Raw genomic sequence first — 16,167 nt, forward strand, 5'->3', positions numbered from 1 at the left:
TCGCTCGTCAATGGTTCCTCACCTCGTCCATCTTCAAAGATTCCCTCTTCATATTGGCCTAGGGTCCTGCCTGTCCAATCCCTGGCTTGTTCTCGTTGGTGATAGCGTCGAAAGAGACCCGCCTTTCTCCAGAGGATTGGCGGATCAGTACACACAGAGCCCACCCTTGATGGTAGGCGGGTAATCGTGCTATTGGCCGGGGCCCCCGCCCAGGGCGAGGAGGAGGAGGAGGGGCAGGAGGGTTTGGTTGAGCTGCGGCTGTTTGTCTGTTCGACACAGGCTTGGGCCCGACGGGGGAGACGGAGCCCCAGGTACCGGGCTGATGGAGCCCAGAAGGGCAGGGGCGGAGGCGCCCGGGAGAGGAAAGCGGCCTGGCCTGAGAGCAGAGGCGGGTCTGGGCCTCAGCGATGGGGTTAGAGTGGCCCACTGGAGAGGGGAAAAGGGGGCCGGGCCCCGGCAGGCCTAATGGGGGCGCTGAGGAGGGGGCCAGGCGGGCTGGGAGCCCGAAGTTGGTGAGTCCGGGTTCTGCCGGTGGCCAGGCTGGGGGCCTGCGCGCGAGGCCCGGGGCTGGTGTGAGGGCAGGGGCAGGCCTCTTTGAGCTGCGCCGAAAGGGAGGAGCTGGGGGAAAGGGCTGGGGCAGCGGGTGAGGTAAGCCCCTCTGCCGGGAGGTGCGGAGGGGTCGGTCCTGACGCCCGGCCCGAGAGTATCGGGGGCTGGGGCTCTCGCTCTCGAGATGTCTAATGGGAAGGGCCCGAGAAGGGTTCTTAGTTGGGTAAGAGGCATTCTTTTTTCAGGGAAAGTGACTATTATAAAAATAACCAGCCCAGAGCTGAGCTGAGAGAGGGATTTGGGTTCAGTGAGGGAGAACTGAGGCAAACGAAGAAAGCTTTCCTAATCTACAAGGCTAAGATAGTTGGGGAAATGGAAGGAGAGCCTGATACCAGTTCTGGGAATGCTCAAGGGTGGGCTGGAGGCACTGGGGCTTGGGAGGACCCACTCTTTTGTTTCCATAGTGTTGAGATGTGGTAACTTGAAGTTGTTTTGGTACACCCAGGGAAGCCAATGAAGACAAAAGCAATTTTTCTTCTGTGACTTTTGGCTGTCCCAAACTCAGCCTCTACACCTTCCCTTGGCCTCAGCTAGTTTAGGGTGCAGTCTCTGTTTCTTCTTACCAGCCTCAGCTGGTTTAGAGTGCAGTCCTGTGAAAAAGCTAAGAAGTTGGATTAGGGCATGTTCCGTTTGTTTTCCCACTTAATAATGTGGTCTGTAGTGGATACCGTGTCTGACCTAGAAGTGGGGAGTCAGCTCTCTCATTATCTGCACTAGAAAGGGGCTTAGGGATTCCCCAGCCACCAAGAGATCTTCTGACCATAGTTGGTGAAACTTTTGTGGGACTTAGACTTGGGTATTTCCCAGGCAGGTAATGGTTAGGTGGAACCAAGCCTGGACATAGGAGGTGATATCACTGAGGAAGAGATTTAGGGAAGAGAAATTCCATTCCAAAAGGTTGGCATCACCCCTGTTCTTTGTCTGCTTCTCAGGAACCCGTGTTTCTGTGCCATAGAAATAGCAAATAGTAAGGCTCTTAGGAAAGGGGGTGAATAGAGAAAAGGAAGATAGACAGGAGTCCCCTCTTCCCATATGTTTTTAATGGTCTGCTAACCTTCCTAGTCCCCCATAGATTGGAGCTTTTTTGATTTTCCCTTATTATACTTCCTTTTATACCAATGTAGTTTATAAATAATTTCTTCTTAATTTCAGAAGTAATATGTACATATTTTTAAATATTCAAGCTGTACAGAAGTGTAAAAAGTGTAAATCCTCCTACACATACCTCATTCATTATATTTCATCCAGAAAGGTCAGAGATAAGAGACAGCAGATCAGAATAATCTTGCTTTGCTTTGGGGGATGTGCCACCAAAAGCAATTCTGTTTTCATTTCGATTCATTTTCAATTCTGTTCCCAGCAAACTCTAGTCTCTCATTCTTTTCACAGTTTTCGCTTCTGAGATGATAACTCTGTTACTTATTGTGCTCCTTTCACATTTCTTTTTGTCTTCTATCAAATTCAGACAAGCACAGTACTGTACTCTGAGTTATCCCTCACCTTTTTAAACACACATACACCCAGTTGTGCACTGGGTGTCCTAGGAAATGCCCACATATGTGGCCAAAACTTTTTTTTATGGGCAGGAAATAAACATTAAGGTAAATCATTTTGTTTGGAAGAACTAGTGGCATCTGCTAAGATGAAGAATTTGAGACCTCTATCTTCTGGTTCATGAACTCTGCATGTTTAGATTCTATGACTGTCCCTTCATTATCCCAAAAGAAGAAGATGATTCTAAGGGGCTCTTGTGTCTGTCTTTCTGTGAGAAGCTTCCAAGTTTCTCTGGATTTGAAATTGGTTGTCCTCTAAACCTCAGTACAGCTGGGACATTCATACTACCACCTTATTAATTGAATTTGTCCTTACTGGCTTTAGAAGCCTTCTAATGTGCCCAGCCTTTGTACAGTGCCCTCAGAAACCTCAATTGTTTTCCCCCAGGAGCTTTTATTTCCTCTTCTGCAAAGCCAGTTCGAGAGAAAATTGTAGGAGTGTGTGTTGTTAATCCTTTCTAGACTGCCATTGTCTTTTGCACCTTCCCCTTAATTAAAGCCTACCTTTAAGAAATGATTTGCTCTATATTAAGGCATAAATAACAAATAATCACTTAAAGTATCAATTCTTCTAGGGGTTTTTGTTACATAAGAGCAAGCTAAGGAGTGGAATTATCAATATAGAATTTCAAACATAAACCTGGAGTTACAAAAATATATTTGGAGAAGAGGGCTTTCTCATTGCCCGTGAAGTCATGGTTATCTTCTAATTCTTATTTTGCCCAGGAGCAAAGATTGCTCTTCTGTAGTGTTCCTGTTTGTATGCATCAATAGGAATTTGCCTTTGGAGGAGGCATAGGGTAGGAGAAGCAAGTGTATATAGCTCCTATTCCTAAGGCATTTCAGATTGGAAAGTAACCAAAGTGTGAGACAATGAACTTAAAATAAGGAAATGCAACAGCCCTCTAGGAGGAAGGATACCTTAAAACTCCACACAATACACTCCCACTTCCCAAGGGTGTTTTAGGAAAGGTTTAGTCATTGACTGAGCAGTAACTGAGCTGAGTAAAGAGCCACCCAGGTGAGCAAAGTCTGCAGATTTCTGGGCCAGGTTGGAGCTTCTGTTTAGGGACAATGGAGACCTTTTCAGAGTGTTCTCAAGCTCTGTGATGATATAATTTTTTTTAATTTGTGTTTCTTAAGTTCAGAAATTAATAGAGATAATGACCCAAAGTTTTTTGAACACTTAACGTCAACTGAAAATTCAGGGAACTTTGTATTTAGCCACAGTTGCTTCAGCGTTAGGGTGGGAGGGCCGCATATTGGGTGTGATTAGGCCATCTGAGGCATAGTAACGGGTGACAGGAAAAGCAGTTAGCCCATGTGAGTTGCAACAGTACCTTGTGGGCTGGGTCCTAAGAGGGCCCTCCATCCAAGGGAGATCACAAAGAGGCCAGGGTGAGAATTGGTTCTCTGCAGCCTATTAAAAACATTCCCAAATGGAACTGAATAAGAAGCTCTCCATATGACATGAAGGGTGAAGAGTAGATAGAGGAGAGAAGCAGGATTGCTTTGGCCTTAGTTTAGGGAGCATTTAATGAGCACCTACTAGTGATCAGCCATTGTGCTCTGCACATAAAAAAGTCACACTTTTTGAGACGTTCATAGTTTAGCAGAGCAGACAGACACAAACAACTCACATGATGTGATAAATGATGTGATAGGAATACAGTCTTAATACTATGGATCACAGAGGAAGCAGTGGTGAATATTGCTAGGGGGAGAGAGTAATTATGCAATTTCACAGAGAAAGTGACATTTGAGCTTGGCCTTAAAAGATACATTAGTTTACCAGGCCGACAAAGTGGGGAAGGGCATTCCAGTCTTTCCTAGGTCAATAATAGAGAGTTGTACTACCGTGCTAATAGAGATAAGTATGCTTTTTGCCTCTTAGGGAAATACAAGGGAGAAGGTGGGGGAAGTGGCTCGTTGGTTAACATTGGATAAACACAATGAAAGAGCTGAGCCAAATAGTGGAACTCTCAAAGATTTTGGTAATTTGGGGTCTAAACAAAGTTGGAAAGTTGAAGATATTTACTGGCTTCTGTCCTATCTTACTGAGTAAATTTCTCACATTAATTCCAAGGCCCAAAGAATCCTGCAAAAGTTACCACTTATTTCCCTATCACCTTCCTTTACATTGCTTAGTTCAACCAACCTGGCAGGGGTTGGTCAAGACCTTCTAGAAAGGCATAATAATGAGTCCTTTTGTCAGAAGGATATGGGATGGGATCCTAGTTCCTAGGGAAGGCCTAGGTCTCCTAACTTTTTAGTCCCAAAGGAAGTACTTATGTAAACTGAATAGAGAGGTAGAAACTATCTAAGCTCTTGTTCCTCTCCTTGTGTCCTCTTCAGAGTTCAGCATCTCCTGCTTCCTTAAGTATAGTGGTATAATAGTACCGTGTTTCCCTGAAAATAAGACCTAGACGGACAGTCAGTTCTAATGCATCTTTTGGAGCAAAAATTAATAAAAGACCCGGTCTTATTTTACTATAATATAAGATTGGGTCTTATATAACATAATATAATATAACACCAGGTCTTGTGTTAATTTTTGCTCTGAAAGATGCATTAGAGCTGATTGTCCGGCTAGGTCTTATTTTCGGGGAAACACGGTAGCAATAGAACCTGACCTGGAGTACTTGCTAGAAGGAGATTTGCTCCTAAGAAGCTGTGTGATAGCTATCTGCATGGTAAAACTTGGCAAGTTCATTAATTTTATGTGCCTTGGTTTCTTCACCTGTAAAATAGAGACTGGACTAGATGACCTCTAGACTTGCCTCTTATCTGGCATACAGGCTTTATGGGGCTGACATTTGGGAGTGGGCTAAACTCCAGTGGCCATATACTTGGAACTCTGTCTCTATTGATAAGTGATAAGTTATCGATAAGTGATATTGATAAGTGATAAGTTATTGATAAGTGATAAGTTATTGATAAGTGATAAGTGATAGACTTCTGGAGGTCTCGTGTAGTTGGCATAGCGACTCAAAGCTACCACGTGGAAGGGGCTTGAGGAATGGAGTCTTGCTCTAGCTGGGATTGGCAGGCTGAGAAACTTTCCTATTCACACTTTCCTGTGCTGCTGGAAGAGCTGCCCACACTAAGGAACTTGCCTCTTCACCTCCCCATTGGGCTGATGTCATGGCCAAGCCTCAGTCCTCCATAGTTAATGGTCATTTGATAAACCATTCTTGTGGAGCTGCACTTCTAAGTGAAGTTAAATCTGATTTGTTCTGTTCTGAACTGAAAGGATTGAAAGAATAACCTCCCCCCCTGTTTTTTCTCCCTTTACTCTTTTTTTTAATTTATTGGGGTGACATTTGTTAGTAAAATTACATAGATTTCAGGTGTACAATTCTGTATTACATCATCTATAAATCCCATTGTATGTTCACCACCCAGAGTCAGTTCTCCTTCCATCACCATATATTTGATCCCCCTTTTTTTGCCTCAGGTTTTTTGCCTCAGTTTTGAAGGTAATAATCATCATACCACTTGACTGGTTGACTATGATTTATTCTTTGCCTTTGAATGGATCATTTGCCCACTGTCAATTCTTAGCAAAAAATCACCACCAGAATAGGGGAGAAATCAATTGAATCTTATACGTATTATTTCATTTCTGTACCCCTGATCTTTTGAGAGTCTAGCTACGAGTATTGCGTAAAAAACAATACCCTTATAAACATGTTGGGATTAAAGATCAAGGCACAGAGATGGGCAGCTCATCAATTACTGTGAACAGGAAGGTACGACATATTGAGGGTGACACATTGGGGTGGGAGGTAGTCTTTTCTAACACAGTAGTTACCAATATCTGATAATCCAAGGTTGCTTAGTAGCAAGAAAGTTTGCTGATCATGTCTGAGCTCTGGCTTGACTTAGCTTCTGGGGTTAGTGACAAGGGCTTTGCAACCCAGAGTATGTCTGTGACTTTCCTGTTTTCATACTTCCCCAACTCCTACTGTTTTCCCAGGCCTGGAGTGATGTATCTGCCCCTGAGAATTCAGCACTCCTATGTTTTCATTTTGTGGAGTAGTAATGTTGAAGCTTAGTGTTCTGCTCTTTGGATCACATGCTTTGAAATAGATAAAAATGTGAGAGAATATGTTGGAAAATCTAGTAACTTTGCTGTTGTTTCTTAAAAGTGTAATATACTATGTTTCCCCGAAAATAAGACCTAACCGGAAAATAAGCCCTAGCATGATTTTTCAGGATGACATCCCCTGAACATAAGCCCCTATGCGCCTTTTGGAGCAAAAATTAATATAAGACCCGGTCTTATTTTCAGGGGAACACAGTACGTATGTCATCTAAAAGAACTTGATCAGCTTATCATCTGCAGTTCCCCCCCCCCCGTGGTGTCATCTGTTTTAAAGTATAAAGTTTTATGATGGCCTGTCCTCTTTTTGTATGAAACATTGTATATGAAGTGCCACATAAACGTGTTTTTAAAAGTAATTCATCCTCACAGATGGTGAGAAGCCCTAAGATAAACAATTTTCTTAAATGTACCCAGAACTTTGGAATTGAATTCATATTCTGCTCTTTGCTTTCACCTATCCCCTCCATTCCAATCATAAATAAGAAAGCTGAGGCTCAGAAACGGAAAGGGAGTGAATTGCCTAAGATAACAGTGGGTTAATGGGCAAAGCAGAGAATAAAATTCAGGTTTGCCCAATTCCAAAGCCCTGACCACTACACGGGAGAACCTGTTGTCTAGTTTGGCTTCCCATTTTCATAATTGCTCCATAACTTTGGTAGCAGGGTTGGAGAATCCTCTGACCCCTGGAGAGCTGTACTCTGCCCTCATCTTAGTTTCATCTAGGAGTGAAATTAACCATGGCCTATAGGCTGGCCAGAGAGTAGACTTCCTCCCATCCCTACTAACCCATCTTTCAGTGTCAGCCCTCTCCAAAGCAGTGTTTTTAAAACTTTTTTGATCACAACTCATATTTTTTTAAATTTTACATCATAATTCAGTGTGTGTACATAAACACATATGAAATATTTTCACAGAGTCCTACCCTTATTTGCAGTACACTTATTATTTTTTAATATGCTGATCAAAGTCACTACTGGCTTACTGCCACAGTTTGAGAAACACTGTTCTAAAGGTTTGAGGATGAAAACAGCTAAAGAACTGACATTGGTTAAGAAGCTAATTAATACTGATTCTTGGAGTACTGGTTCCCAGAATTTTGGATTTTCATAGACCGATTAATTTAAATTGGGGCAGTTTTATTTTTCCAAGTAAGGATATTTAGAAAGCTTATCAACACCATTTTTTAAAGCACTTTAAAAAGTTGTTTAGAAAACTTTTTAAATATATATTTCTTGTTAAAAAAGAATTATGTAGAATGAAAAAAATCTGAGTCTTCCACATAGCGTTTTCCTCAATCCCATTCTCCTCAGAAGTAACTACTGTTAACAGATGGGTGTGTATCCTTCCATACATTTTTCTATGCAGAATTTTGTTGTATTTTATTTTATAGAAATAGGACCCAACCATGTGTTTTGTTATACAACTTTTTTTCCTTCACAATAGGTTTTAGAGGTTTTCCCATAAAATATATATATTTACCTTTGAGAGAAAATTGATTCTAAGAAAGAAGTTAAAAATCTTGTTATAAAGGAAACTTCCCCTCCCCCCCACTCTGGTTCAAGGCATAGTTTCTCAGTCTAGTTGTGTAGGACACAGCTCCCTGACCTATGCTGGTATTATGAGCCTTGCCCCCCCAACCCCTCAGGCAGTCGGTCACCAGTCACCGGTCGGGTCGCTCATAGCGGCTCACGGCAGCTCTTGCCAGCTGCTGGCTGCTCACGGCAGCACACAGCAGCACGCTGGCTGACGCTAGCCCTTGGTAGCACTCAGCAGCCCAGCTCCAGAGAGAACCATTGTTCACAATCTCAGCTGTAGAGGGCTCAGCTCACTGGCCCATATGGGAATCGAACCGGCGACCTACCTGAGCCACAGGGCTGGCCCTGGAAACTCTTAAAATGAATAAATTTAGCTCTATGAAAGACTTTCAATATCATCTTTAATCATTTCATCATAGACCAGTGAAAACTTCATAACAAAATGGCACGTGTGTATCTGGATTCTTAGGACTCACTGGCCTAGGGGACTACAGAATACCCAGTAGGATCAGAGTAATTTGTTCCACTCTTCTATCTTACTCCAGTCTACTTTGGGACTTTTCTGAGTTCTCACTTCTGTCTCATTCCTCTGCTAACTTTCTCTTTATACTTTTGTTTTTTCTCTACTTTTTTCATATGGCTGCTTTTTAGGAGTATATAGATAACGAATACTGAATTATGATTTAGTATACTAAATTGATCTTTCTGTCAATTAGGGATACTAAATAACAGTATCTATCTTATTTATTAGCACTATGCTAAATACATCTTTCACTTAATCCTCACAGTCACTCTATGAAGTAGGTATTTTTTCCATTTTATAAAGGTGGAAAGTAAGCATCAGGCAGAGAAATTTTCTTTCATATTAATAATCTCATTTGAGCACTTTCTGTCAAATACCTAAATTCTTTATATGTGTTATCTAACCCTCACAACAACCTTAAAAAGTAGGTGCTCATAGGCTATTGTCCATTTTACAGATGAGGAAATGGGTGCACAGATAAGATGTAGTAACTTGCCCCAAGTTTCGCAGCTAGGAAGAACTGTAAAATAAACCCAGTCAGTTGGACTCCACATTCTCTGTTCCTCTGCACTGCCTGTCTCCTGTGTGCTTTTTCTCTCTTTACGAGGATTGCAGAGATTTTTAAACCTGATTTGACTCCAAAGCAACTTGCTATGGTGACAAAACATTTTCCTACATATACCATAGACTGTGATGTTTGTAGAGTCACTAGAATTAACCTTGGAGAAGGGAAAGATTAATTTGAACAAGCAAACTACAACCCAAGCAATGCTTAGGGTTTTTTGTTGTTGTTGTTTTTAATTTTTATTTGGGGAATAGTGTTTCTCTAGGGCCCATCGGCTCCAAGTCATTGTCCTTCAGTCTAGTTGTGGAGGGCGCAGCTCAGCTCCAAGTCCAGTCACTGTTTTCAATCTTTAGTTGCAGAGGGCGCAGCCCACCATCCCATGTGGGAATTGAACCGGCAACCTTGTTGTTGAGAGCTCGTGCTCTAACCATCTGAGCCATCTGGTCGCCCCTCCAGCAGCTTGTTGCCTTCAGTCTAGTTGCAGGGGGTGCAGCTCACTGGCTCATGTAGGTATCGAACCAGCAACCCTGTTGTTCAGAGTTGCGCTCTAACCAACTGAGCCATCTGGCCACCCCAAGCAATGCGTAGGTTTTAGAGAGAGGTTTTGCATGCTCTGATCATACTAACTCTACTTTGAATCTCATAATTCCTTTCCCTTCAGAGTCAGGATGATGAAATATATTCAGGTTTGGATGATTAGACACTCCCAAAATCCCAACTTCTCTCTCTCTGTCTCCTCCTCCACCACCAGCTTTCCTAGCCTCTTGGGAGGTAGAAAAGGTCGTTCAGTTTATTCTTTTCACCAAATATTTATTGCTTGAAGACTTATCCCCTACACCATCCTCTGGAGACTCCTGCATGTGTTTAGAAGGTACACCTTTTTTCTCTGCCTCTATTTTGGAGGGTTACAGCTGTTAGGCCCATTTAGTGTGGAGGGCGGTCTAATCCCTAAGCACCAGGAAGACAGCTGCAAGTTGAGAGCAGGTCAAGCCTACTGACTCTTAGACTTGAGAGACTTTCAGATATAGAGAGGTGGCAGAAGCAAAGTGAAAGACTTGACACCAAATGTGGTTAGCTTATTGTGTTTCTCTACTCACTTTTGACCAGAAATGAGAAAGGACAGATTTTCTGGCAATTGGACTCTAGTTAGATTTTCAGACATGTCAAGAAGAGTGGTCATATATGAAGGATACAGAACCTCTCTACTCTTCGGAGGGGTGACTTAGCCCACACCCCTAGAGTGAATCTCTCATATTGAAAACTAGACAAAAGAGGGGTGGGGGAGGAAAAAGAAGAGCCCCAGGATACCGAGGAAATACTGGGGGTCTGGGGTACTTGGTGTATCTCGGTGTTCTTCAGGCCAACTAAAAGTTGATCAATTTACTATTCTTTAAAGATCTGGTGGGGAATTAATGAGAGATTAAAAACTTCTCTCAGTTTTCAGTCTCTCCATTTCAGCTTCCTTGGCAGTTTGGGACTATATTATGTGGTAGGGCAAACTATTTCAGATGTAATTCTTATTGTTCCCCACTTATACTACTAAGTGTCAGCTGCCTGGGACCCTCTCAGTGTATAACCTTTTCAAGGTGGATGAATATAAGCGTTAAATCTCATAGGAGCACAGAAACAAAAAGAGTTTTTTTCCTTTGTCTAAAAAGTGATTATAGCTAAAATGACCCTGTGTTTAATTTTACCCCTTTTCTTCTTGCAGGACTGTTGAAGCCTGGAAGTCCCCTCCCCTTCCCCCTTCCCCCTTTGCCGCTTTGTGGCATCCCCTTCCCTCCACCCTTTCCCACTCTTATAATCTAGCCATGACTAGCAGAAGCACAGCCAGGCCCAATGGGCAGCCCCAAGCCAGCAAAATATGCCAGTTTAAATTGGTCCTGCTGGGTGAATCTGCAGTGGGGAAGTCTAGCCTGGTATTACGTTTTGTCAAAGGGCAGTTCCATGAGTACCAGGAGAGCACCATCGGAGGTAAGTATCTCAGGGAAAGAGAAGAGATTCAATGCTTAGTATGGCTTTTGAAGGGAGATCTAGGGACCTGACTCTGAAGCTGGCTCTCTTAGCTCCCTGGAATAAAAATTCTTTATAAAATGGGGGGCGGGGGCAGCTATAATGCCAAAAAGCAGGTATATATTCATCCTCTAGCTTCCTACAAGAAGTTGACCTTTGTGTACCAGTAAAATCACTAATTTTTCATCTGCCTTCGTCTTCCCATTCTCATCTTAATCCCAGTGAAATTCATTTTCGGTCGGCTTGAGCAGGGGTGGTTTGGAGCGGTGATTCATAACCAGAGATGCACATCAGAATCATCGGGGAGCATTTTGATCCTGTGCTCGCTGGGCCCTACCCTAGGTGTACTGATTAGTATCGGAGGTTGGGTGAGATTGGCAAAGGGGTAGGCTAGGCATGTGTGTTTGAAAAAGCTCCTTAGATGATTCTGATGCACATATCTGGTAAAGCAGGCTGAAACTAAATACAGAAGATAAAGGGCATCTGCCTTTCCCACCTTTGCTACCTTCTCCATGCCACTACCCCCAAAATAGGGTGCAAATTCAGTAAAGGATCGTTTATGAGAACTGCGATGTTACTACTTGCCCACTTTTACTAGTCATCTTGGAAACGTGTTCTGGGACCAGCAAAAGATTTATGAAAAAGTAACAGCCAAATAACACTGATAATGATGGGACCTCCCATCAAGCTTTAAAATCTTCTAATCAGTTCTCGATGGGACTTTTATCTGAAGCTTATTATCACTGTCAGTATCTCTTATTCTTCTGTTTTGCTTAGAAGAGGGATGATTCTGGTATTTCTATCTTTCTGTCCCTCATAGTTTATGATATATACTCATTCCTTAGTTAGAGAAACTTCTGGTAGGAAGGACTTAGCCAAGAGTGGTCTTAATTCTGATTCCAGGACCTATATATAAAGAGGAGAATGCTAAACCTTTTCTTGTAGCTGAATAGCCTGGGTTGTGACTGGCCTTAGACTCAGAGTGGAGATACTGTGAAGTGGGGTGGGACATTCCCATTCATCCTCTCACAACTTCTCCATTCTCTCATCCACAGCGGCCTTCCTCACCCAGTCTGTTTGCCTAGATGACACAACAGTCAAATTTGAGATCTGGGACACAGCTGGACAGGAGCGATACCATAGCTTGGCCCCCATGTATTACCGAGGTGCCCAAGCTGCCATTGTGGTTTATGACATTACTAATCAGGTAAGTGGCCTGAGAAGGTTATCTTTGTGTTTATTTATAGGAATTAAATGAGGTGGGGGAAAGAAATCAGGTTCTTGATATAGTAAAATAAGAATACAGATTATACTTCCAAGTGCTGAGAAGACAGAATAATGAATTATCAGAGATGGGTGGTTTCAGTGAGGGAAAGCTGCCTGCAGAGGACTGGGTTTTGAAGGTGACGGGCCTGGATTGGCAGTCATTCCAGCCCACCCATTTTCTTCCTCATATTTTCATAGGAAACGTTTGCCCGAGCGAAGACATGGGTAAAGGAGCTCCAGCGACAGGCCAGTCCTAGCATCGTTATTGCCTTGGCAGGGAACAAAGCTGACCTGGCCAACAAGCGCATGGTGGAGTATGAAGTAAGATGGCCCATAGAGTCCCTCCCTAACACACTTGCCCTGTGCTTGGGACCTCTTTTTGTCCAAACTCTGGAAACCTCATCTGAGGACATTCGTCATCTCATTTCCCAGTTCTGCACCATGTTAAATACAGCGACACTGTGACCTTTATGACAACCAGGAGATTTTAGAGGAGTCAGAAGAAAATTCTAGAGCAGAGGGGTAGAGAGTACCAGCTGTGGGGGTACCAGTGTGAAAACAGGAAGGAGGGAGCAATTGAAATGAGGTAAGGGACTATTCAAGTGTTAGAACCCAAAGGTCCCCCAGCCAGCTTACTGTCTCTCTCGTAATTAAGATTCCTATCTCTGTTTATTGCATTAAGTGGTGTAGACCATGAGTTATCCTTGAGGGAGTTGTCACCAGAATAAGGGTCCAGGGCCAGCTGGCTCCGAGGGGTAATTAAGGGGAAGGAACCTAGGATATTGCCTAGCTCTGGTGCTCCATGGGAGTGGAAAGGCAATACTTGTTCCTACCCTGCGTGCTTAGCCCCGCTACACCCCATCTCTTGCAGGAGGCCCAGGCGTATGCAGATGACAACAGCTTATTGTTTATGGAGACTTCAGCCAAGACAGCTATGAACGTGAACGATCTCTTCCTGGCAATAGGTAAGGTCAGAGCAGCCTGAGGTCTTCCTGGGTTTTTCCCTTACCTCTAGGCAAGATCACTAACCCAAGTCATAACGCTAGTTGGGAGTGTCTCCTCTTGTGAAAACTTGGGGTGTAGAAATACTTGAACTTTTCATCGTGACCTCCATCCTTGAGCTGCAGCGTGAGCCCCCTCATCTTTTAGTTTACAGTGAACCCTCCCCCCTCAGAACATTCTTTAATGTCTCATATTTCCTCTTTCTCCTACTTCTCCCTCACCCAATAATCTTTTTGTGGGGATGAGTAACATCTGCCATACTTTGTTCCCTTCTCTTTTTATCTCTAGCTAAGAAGTTGCCAAAGAGTGAACCCCAGAATCTGGGGGGTGCAGCAGGCCGAAGCCGAGGTGTGGATCTCCACGAGCAGTCCCAGCAGAACAAGAGCCAGTGTTGTAGCAACTGAGGGGGTGGCTAGCAGCAAACAAGTATGGAGCTAGCACGAGAGCTAAGAAATAACCTCCTTCCCCACCCCTCAGCACACAGCCCCTACGGTAACAGCACACTGAGCCCTGGCTCCCAAGGGCTGCCTCCTGACAGCTCCGTCATGGCACTTTTTAACGCTTCAGCAACCAACACCAGGCAGCTGTTGCCACTGGCCTCCTACCCCTACTCTGGGGCTTGAGGGTCAGGTCCCCCAGGACTTACCTTCCAAAACAAACTTTCTTCACTTTGTATTATAGGTGCAGGACAGTGACCTACTTATCTTTCCTCCTCCCCATTTTTTCAGAAAACATATTTTTGGTCTTCTTCCCTCCCCTTCTGCTTTTGGTCAATACCTGTTCTTGATCACCTTTTCCTCCTCTCCCCAGGATGGAGAAGGTGGTGAACCCGGGAACTGAGGAAGGAGGTTTCCAGTTCAGTCACAATAAGGGCCCTGGGGTAGAGTAAGGCTCAGAGCAGAAGGGAGTAAGGAAACATTTCCTTTTTGGTTTTCTCATATTTAAAAACACTGTAGTATCCATGAGTTGGTCTTGTGGAGGGTGTTTCTAGGTGGAGTAAGAATGGGAAGGCAAGCTCTCAGGCACCAGGTGAGAGGCGTGTCGTTAGCTAACTGGGCGGAGGGCGGTGGAGGTGGAGGTGCAGTGTCTTCTGTGGTGGCCCTGGAACGCTTCCAAGGCCTAGCTTGCCTTCAGTCCACCTCCTAGGTAGCTTCTCCCCCTGTAGTGGGGGAGACTCCAGACCCCAGAGTCCTCCAAAGAATCTTCACTGGTTGCCTGCATCTTTGGCTCTGCTGTGATCTAATTGGAGGAGGGACCAGTTTCTGATACCCATCCTCTGATTTATACATATGCATTTTTTTTTCTCTCTGGCCTTTAGATGGCCTCAGCCCCAGCCACTATATCCCCCTGCAGTTTGCACTTTAATTGATGGTAGTTCAGTTGGGATACATGTTTTATGGGGGTTTCAATTGATTTACCTGCCCTCTCACCTTTATAATTAAATGGAATCCAAGGTTATATGAGGTTTTGGGAGGTACTGTAGAAAACTACCAGTGGCAGCTACTCAAGCCCAATCTCCACTGCTGACTTCATCCAACTCTGATTCTTAACCTATATTCTTGCCAGTCTAGCTCTGGGTATAGGTTTGCCTTTCCTGCAGAATTAACTGAAGCAAATGGAGAGTGGTCTCAGCACAGGCCATGGTAGGGGGTAAAGAGGAGTCAGGCAAAAGAGAGGAGTTTTCTCTCCTTTCCCAGGGTTCATGTTCAATGTGATCCACCCATTACCATGTCTTTAATATTTCCCTGTAAATAGGTATGGTCTTTATTCCCACTGTACAGCCTGTTTTGTCCCCCCACCTCCCATCAGGCCCTGTTTCTTTTCTCCTTTGTTAGTATTTCCAGTGTAGTCCCTCTGTACTTGTCCCTGTATCCATTCCCCATGCAGCCAGTGGTTTAATCCATATACCACTAGGGGCTCGCACCACAGACATCTACTTGTGGTCCCCTCATATCGTAATACCTGTTCCTGTGGACAGAGAACTGGCACTGAAGGTCCCTCACAACTGTCTCATATCACCAGATGCCATTGGTCCTTTCTAAATCTAGCCTCTCTTCACATCCTTCATTAGGTATTTTAGGATGTCTTTGGGAAGCCATCAAGACAAAGGAGAACTCTAAACTCCTTGTTCTAGCCTAGAGTTTTGGGGAAATTGGTGAAAGTAAGATAGGAAAGGCCTCGGTGACCCAGGATTAGAACCTTTGTGCCCTTTTGGCTTGTAGACTTCCTTCTGCCCCAGAGGAGCTGAGAAATCCATGAAGCTGAGATTCTGAAGGACCCAGCTTAGGTTTTTCCACTTAGGCCTCAATTCCCTTTTTTTTCCAGGGGCAGCCTTAGTTCCCATGGCCCTGAAATACACATACAGTTTCCCTTTCCTTTTCCAGCACCCACTGGCCCCCAACAGTACCCAGTGCATCCTTACAAGTGGAAGAACTAGGATGGCTCTCTTAAGTCTCTTAGAAATGAAGTTCTTTCTCTGTGCAGCTTTTCCCGTGGAGCAGGAGTGAAGATGTTTCTTTGCCTTGGGGCTGGGAAACCATTTCTCCAGGCTTCTTCTCCCCTCTCCTGCCCCTTAGGAACAGGAATGGCCTTAGCTTCTGGGCCTATCTGCTGCCTTCCTTCTACTGCCTACCAGCTCTTCTGCTTTCCTTTGAGCTTGGGGATCTTAGTTTCTATTTCCTAGGTCTTCATTTTTTTCTTCTGATCAGTTTTTTTTGTTTTTTGTTTTTTTTTTTTGGGAGGGAGGAGAGGTCCCTCTTTTTTTTTCTTCTAAGAAAGCATTTGCCTTTTTCCCCATTTCTTCCTCTTCCAACATAACAATCGTGGTAACAGAATGCGACTGCTGATTTACCGATATATTTAATGTAAGTAAAAAAGGAAAAAAAAAAAAGAAAAGTGTATTGGAGTGTTGTTTCTTTTTTTATATTTGTCTGTCAGATACTAGAAATTTGGAAGAAAGGGCACCCAATTATGTTTTATTGAATCAGAAACAC

General features: G+C 43.8%; 1 protein-coding gene across 4 annotated transcripts; it reads left to right on the top strand.

Annotated features, from left to right (window-relative positions):
- Positions 1–211: 211 nt before the first annotated feature.
- RAB5B (RAB5B, member RAS oncogene family) lies at positions 212–15,962 on the top strand. Of its 4 annotated transcripts, none has more exons than XM_081060561.1 (7): positions 212–311; positions 9,645–9,764; positions 10,605–10,867; positions 11,962–12,113; positions 12,371–12,493; positions 13,044–13,137; positions 13,463–15,962. In XM_081060561.1, the coding sequence occupies exons 3-7, from the start codon at positions 10,705–10,707 to the stop codon at positions 13,576–13,578; spliced, it is 648 nt and encodes a 215-aa protein (XP_080916687.1). In that variant the 5' UTR covers positions 212–311; positions 9,645–9,764; positions 10,605–10,704; the 3' UTR covers positions 13,579–15,962. The 4 variants fall into 4 exon arrangements, with proteins under 4 accessions (XP_080916687.1, XP_080916686.1, XP_080916685.1 ...); XM_081060562.1 differs by having other exon boundaries at positions 310–512; XM_081060560.1 differs by lacking the exon at positions 9,645–9,764 and having other exon boundaries at positions 218–311.
- Positions 15,963–16,167: the final 205 nt, after the last annotated feature.

Source organism: Rhinolophus hipposideros (assembly GCF_964194185.1).
Source record: "Rhinolophus hipposideros genome assembly, chromosome: 9".
In the NCBI taxonomy this organism is placed as follows: domain Eukaryota; kingdom Metazoa; phylum Chordata; class Mammalia; order Chiroptera; family Rhinolophidae; genus Rhinolophus; species Rhinolophus hipposideros.

Coding starts and splice junctions, on each gene's coding strand:
- RAB5B (XM_081060559.1), top strand. CDS start 466: ATGGGGGCGCTGAGGAGGGGGCCAGGCGGGCTGGGAGCCCGAAGTTG. Junction 10,868..11,961: donor CCAGGAGAGCACCATCGGAG/GTAAGTATCTCA, acceptor TCTCATCCACAG/CGGCCTTCCTCACCCAGTCT. Junction 12,114..12,370: donor TTTATGACATTACTAATCAG/GTAAGTGGCCTG, acceptor ATATTTTCATAG/GAAACGTTTGCCCGAGCGAA.